The sequence below is a fragment of the Priapulus caudatus genome, unplaced genomic scaffold (assembly GCF_000485595.1).
Source record: "Priapulus caudatus unplaced genomic scaffold, Priapulus_caudatus-5.0.1 Scaffold158, whole genome shotgun sequence".
NCBI classification, from domain to species: Eukaryota; Metazoa; Priapulida; class Priapulimorpha; order Priapulimorphida; family Priapulidae; genus Priapulus; species Priapulus caudatus.
The window spans coordinates 327,328-330,844 of record NW_014577219.1 but is presented as its reverse complement, the minus strand read 5'-3'; the positions used below and the strand labels follow the sequence as shown (position 1 = coordinate 330,844).

The 3,517-nt window shown below is 41.2% G+C and overlaps 1 protein-coding gene across 1 annotated transcript in view; it reads right to left on the bottom strand.

Annotated features, from left to right (window-relative positions):
• LOC106806401 (cardioacceleratory peptide receptor-like) overlaps nucleotides 1–3,517 on the bottom strand; it is an 81,440-nt gene continuing 77,923 nt past the window's right edge. The window contains exon 9 of the mRNA XM_014808326.1: nucleotides 1–759. Within this exon, the coding sequence (XP_014663812.1) occupies nucleotides 752–759 (8 nt within the window). The 3' untranslated portion in view covers nucleotides 1–751. The remainder of the gene's footprint in view (nucleotides 760–3,517) is intronic.

The following is a 3,517-nucleotide window of genomic DNA, read 5'->3' as shown; positions in this document are numbered from 1 at the left end:
TCACCGGCGATTGAGTCGCCCGACTGAGTCGCCCGATAAAATCGCCTAGTGTGTCCGGCCCTTTACACAACACCAACGTTTAGACATTTGGCGATAGCGGCGTGCGTAGCAGCATCAACTATATCCCGCATTGTGCGGTGAAACTATACACCCGTTTGCTGCTCGGCGGACGACCACAATATTGATCCCACACGACATTCAAGATCACAAGCGTAAACTATATATCGCGATGTTGTCTCATAAGGATAACTGCGCGCCAGTGTTTTTTTTCTTATTTCATCTCTTTTTCCTCGCGTGCGTCTTACTGGCTAGCGCCCGGGGGAGGTGTTGGTGAAGAAAAAAATGAACACCGGACGCGCACGCACACACACGCGCGCCTCGTAACCGCTAGCGAAGTAACCATCCGCGCGTTAAAAGGACATGCTTGATCACACCGCATCCGTCGTCGTCAACGTCGTCGTTGTCGTCGTCGTCGTCATCATCGTCGTCGTCGCTGCTTGTCACACGGCCGACTGGCTACTGTTGTCGCCCCCTCCGAAATTCACGTGCTTGCCGCTAGACGGCGCTTTATACACCTGGTTGTTCGACGCCGTCGGCTTCGCTCCGGGTTTGTTACCGGTCGTGCTACGGGACATGCGCAGTGTCTCGGCGTCGGTGACGGATGTGTAGTCGGTGTGCGTGCTCGATTGCCGCCGACGCTCAATTCGCTCGGGCAGGCAGAAGATATGGCGTGCGACCCAGTCGATCCAAGCTATTCGCCTATATCAGGTGATATAAAATTCGTCACGCGTTTGAAAATTGCCGCGAAAAGCGACCAGCGGCGACGGTGAGATCAGGATGTAAGTTACGCGTGTCAATACTGTCGGCAAGCACACCGCTGGCGATCGAGATATAAATATTAAACACGCGATATCTCAGGGAAAAAACGCAAAGCTCGATGCGTATAGGAAATCTTTACAAATACGACATATTTCACTTTGTACAGCGTGTTATCACCGGATCAGAGATCGACCGGATCCGGTCCGAACCAACGGCAGTTTACGAAGATTGTAACCTCTCACGTACAACATATAGTTTCCAGACGCCTACCTAATAAGTATAATTGCTATTGAATACAATAGCCAATAAGCCGTTTTACTAGTTATTGGTGAATTTCGCAAACAGTTAGGAATTTACAGGAAAACCTGCGTTTATAATCCATCAATAAATCAACATGGTCGCCTGAAGTACCAAAAATAATTCGGTAGCCATGTTTGATTATCGTGAATCCATCCGTGAAAAGTCCGGCAAAGATGAGAGTGAAAAGGCAGGCTCTATTCTAACCTTCGTTGTGCCATTTCGCTCTAGCGCGGATGCGAAGACTTTGAGCTAATTATATTTATTCGAAATATAATGAATAACTAATGAACATCATCGTAGTTTTCGGGCACGTTTCCTGCATTGCCAATTAGTTATAGAATTATACCATAGGCAGTATTATTTACAGGCTAAGACGTATTATCGCAGTTCAGATAATGGCTCCACGTTTAAGATTTCAAACATTCATAACCGTGGCTTTCACTATAATGACAACACACTACAATAGATAAGCATAACTTCTAATTATTATACGCTGTAGCAGAAGTCAGTTAATTTAATCAAAACATTATCATCGAAATATTTCTGCTGATCTGGTTCTTTATATAAAACGCAATTTCACGAATGTGACCATAAATTCAGAAGATTTAATTTAGGGCCAGTTGCTTAATCTGCTATCACATATATATCAAGAGCACATACTAGAGCACATCTATTATGTACTCTTGATATATATATATATATATACTAGCAAAGTACTCGTCCTTCGGACGGTGGGAATTCATGAATGAGTGTATTAGTGTTGTAGCTGACCTACGGATCAAAGGTTTCTTTGTAAAGTATGTTTTGGTCTTCGTGTGCTGTGTGTGAATGAACATTGCCCTGGGTTTGCCTACTTGTAAGAGGGCAACATAGAGCATGCCATGGAAGAAGACAGGTGTGGTCAGGTCCAAGCCTATGGTAGTTAAAGTCTGTCCCTGGGCTTTGTTTATTGTCATAGCATAGCAAAGGCGGATAGGGAATTGCAGTCTTTTAAATGGAAGATGTGATGTTGAAGGGATGAGTGGTATGCGTGGTATGAATACGGTTTTGCCAGTTGCTGGTAGGATGTAGGATGACGACGTCTATGACGTTGGCATGGCAGGCTGTGACTCGACAACGTGTTCCAGTGGTGATGTTGGGTGGGTCTAAAGATCTGAGGACAATGATGGGGGAACCAAGTTTAAGAGTAAGTTTGTGTGGTGGTAAGCCTGCGGTATTAAGGGGATTCAAGAAATCCACAGGGAAATGAACAGCTTCGTTCACAGTTAGAGTCGAATCCGACAGACCTTTCCAAAAAAGTGCCGACTCAAATTTTGTAATTAGCATTGTTGTAAAAAGAATATTAAATTGATTTATTTTAGGGCAAGATCATAAATAAAGTCGAGAAATAGAAATTAGTGTTTCTAAACAATATTTTTCTATTATTTTTCCATCAAAATATGCATCGGAGTTTAAAGTTCTAGAAAATGAACACATTGAATGATAGTTTTGGTGTTTTTGACTTTAAAATAATTTTTTTGAGTAAAAAAATGTTTTTTTACCTACCGACCTACCCTTTAAAAAAATTGAGTTGGAACCGTAAACAGACATTTATTTTATTTTATACCTAATATCGAATTATATCAGCAGTTTGTAAGAATTGATATTAGAATTGAAATCCCTAATATCAGCAGTTTGTTTGGTCAGCAGTTAATAATTCCAGGAGCTTTCTGGTCAGCTGCTGATAATCACTGTCTGTGGGGCTGTCTGGGGGTTTAACATGTTTTGATAAAAAATACATGATTCATGCAGGAATTGGTGACAATCGGCAGGAATAATGCCATTTATTGACTGAGGAAACATGGTCACTGTGTTTGTGTAGGCCTACGAACTATGATTGTTATTCAAGAAACAGGCATATTGATATTTCGGAAAGTCTAGCTTAAGTGCAGGAGATAAAGGTGTATTAACTTGTATTAACTCAGCTACAAAGTTTTCGGCGTCAAACTCAACCGAACGTGAAGATGTGGTGAGCACATTGTCGTGAAGAGCCTCATTATAGATTTTGGGATATCCCAGGGGAATCCAATGAGGGGAATTCCTTAACTTAAAAATAACTTAGCTAATAAAAATTTGCTGTTTCTTTTTTATAGTATACATTTTAAATTAAATCTATTTTAAATATGCATATATCTATCTGTTTCTTTACTTTTGGACTGTTTAGTATGTACTTCTGCCACTTCACCATTAATTTCAAAATATAAAATATTTTACTACATTTAAACGTTTAGTAAACATCCAGAATAAACTATTGTACATGATAATAATAGCGCAAACTGCAACACACACCTCCACACACACCACACACACACACACACACACACCGACACACACACACACACAACACCCATCACACACA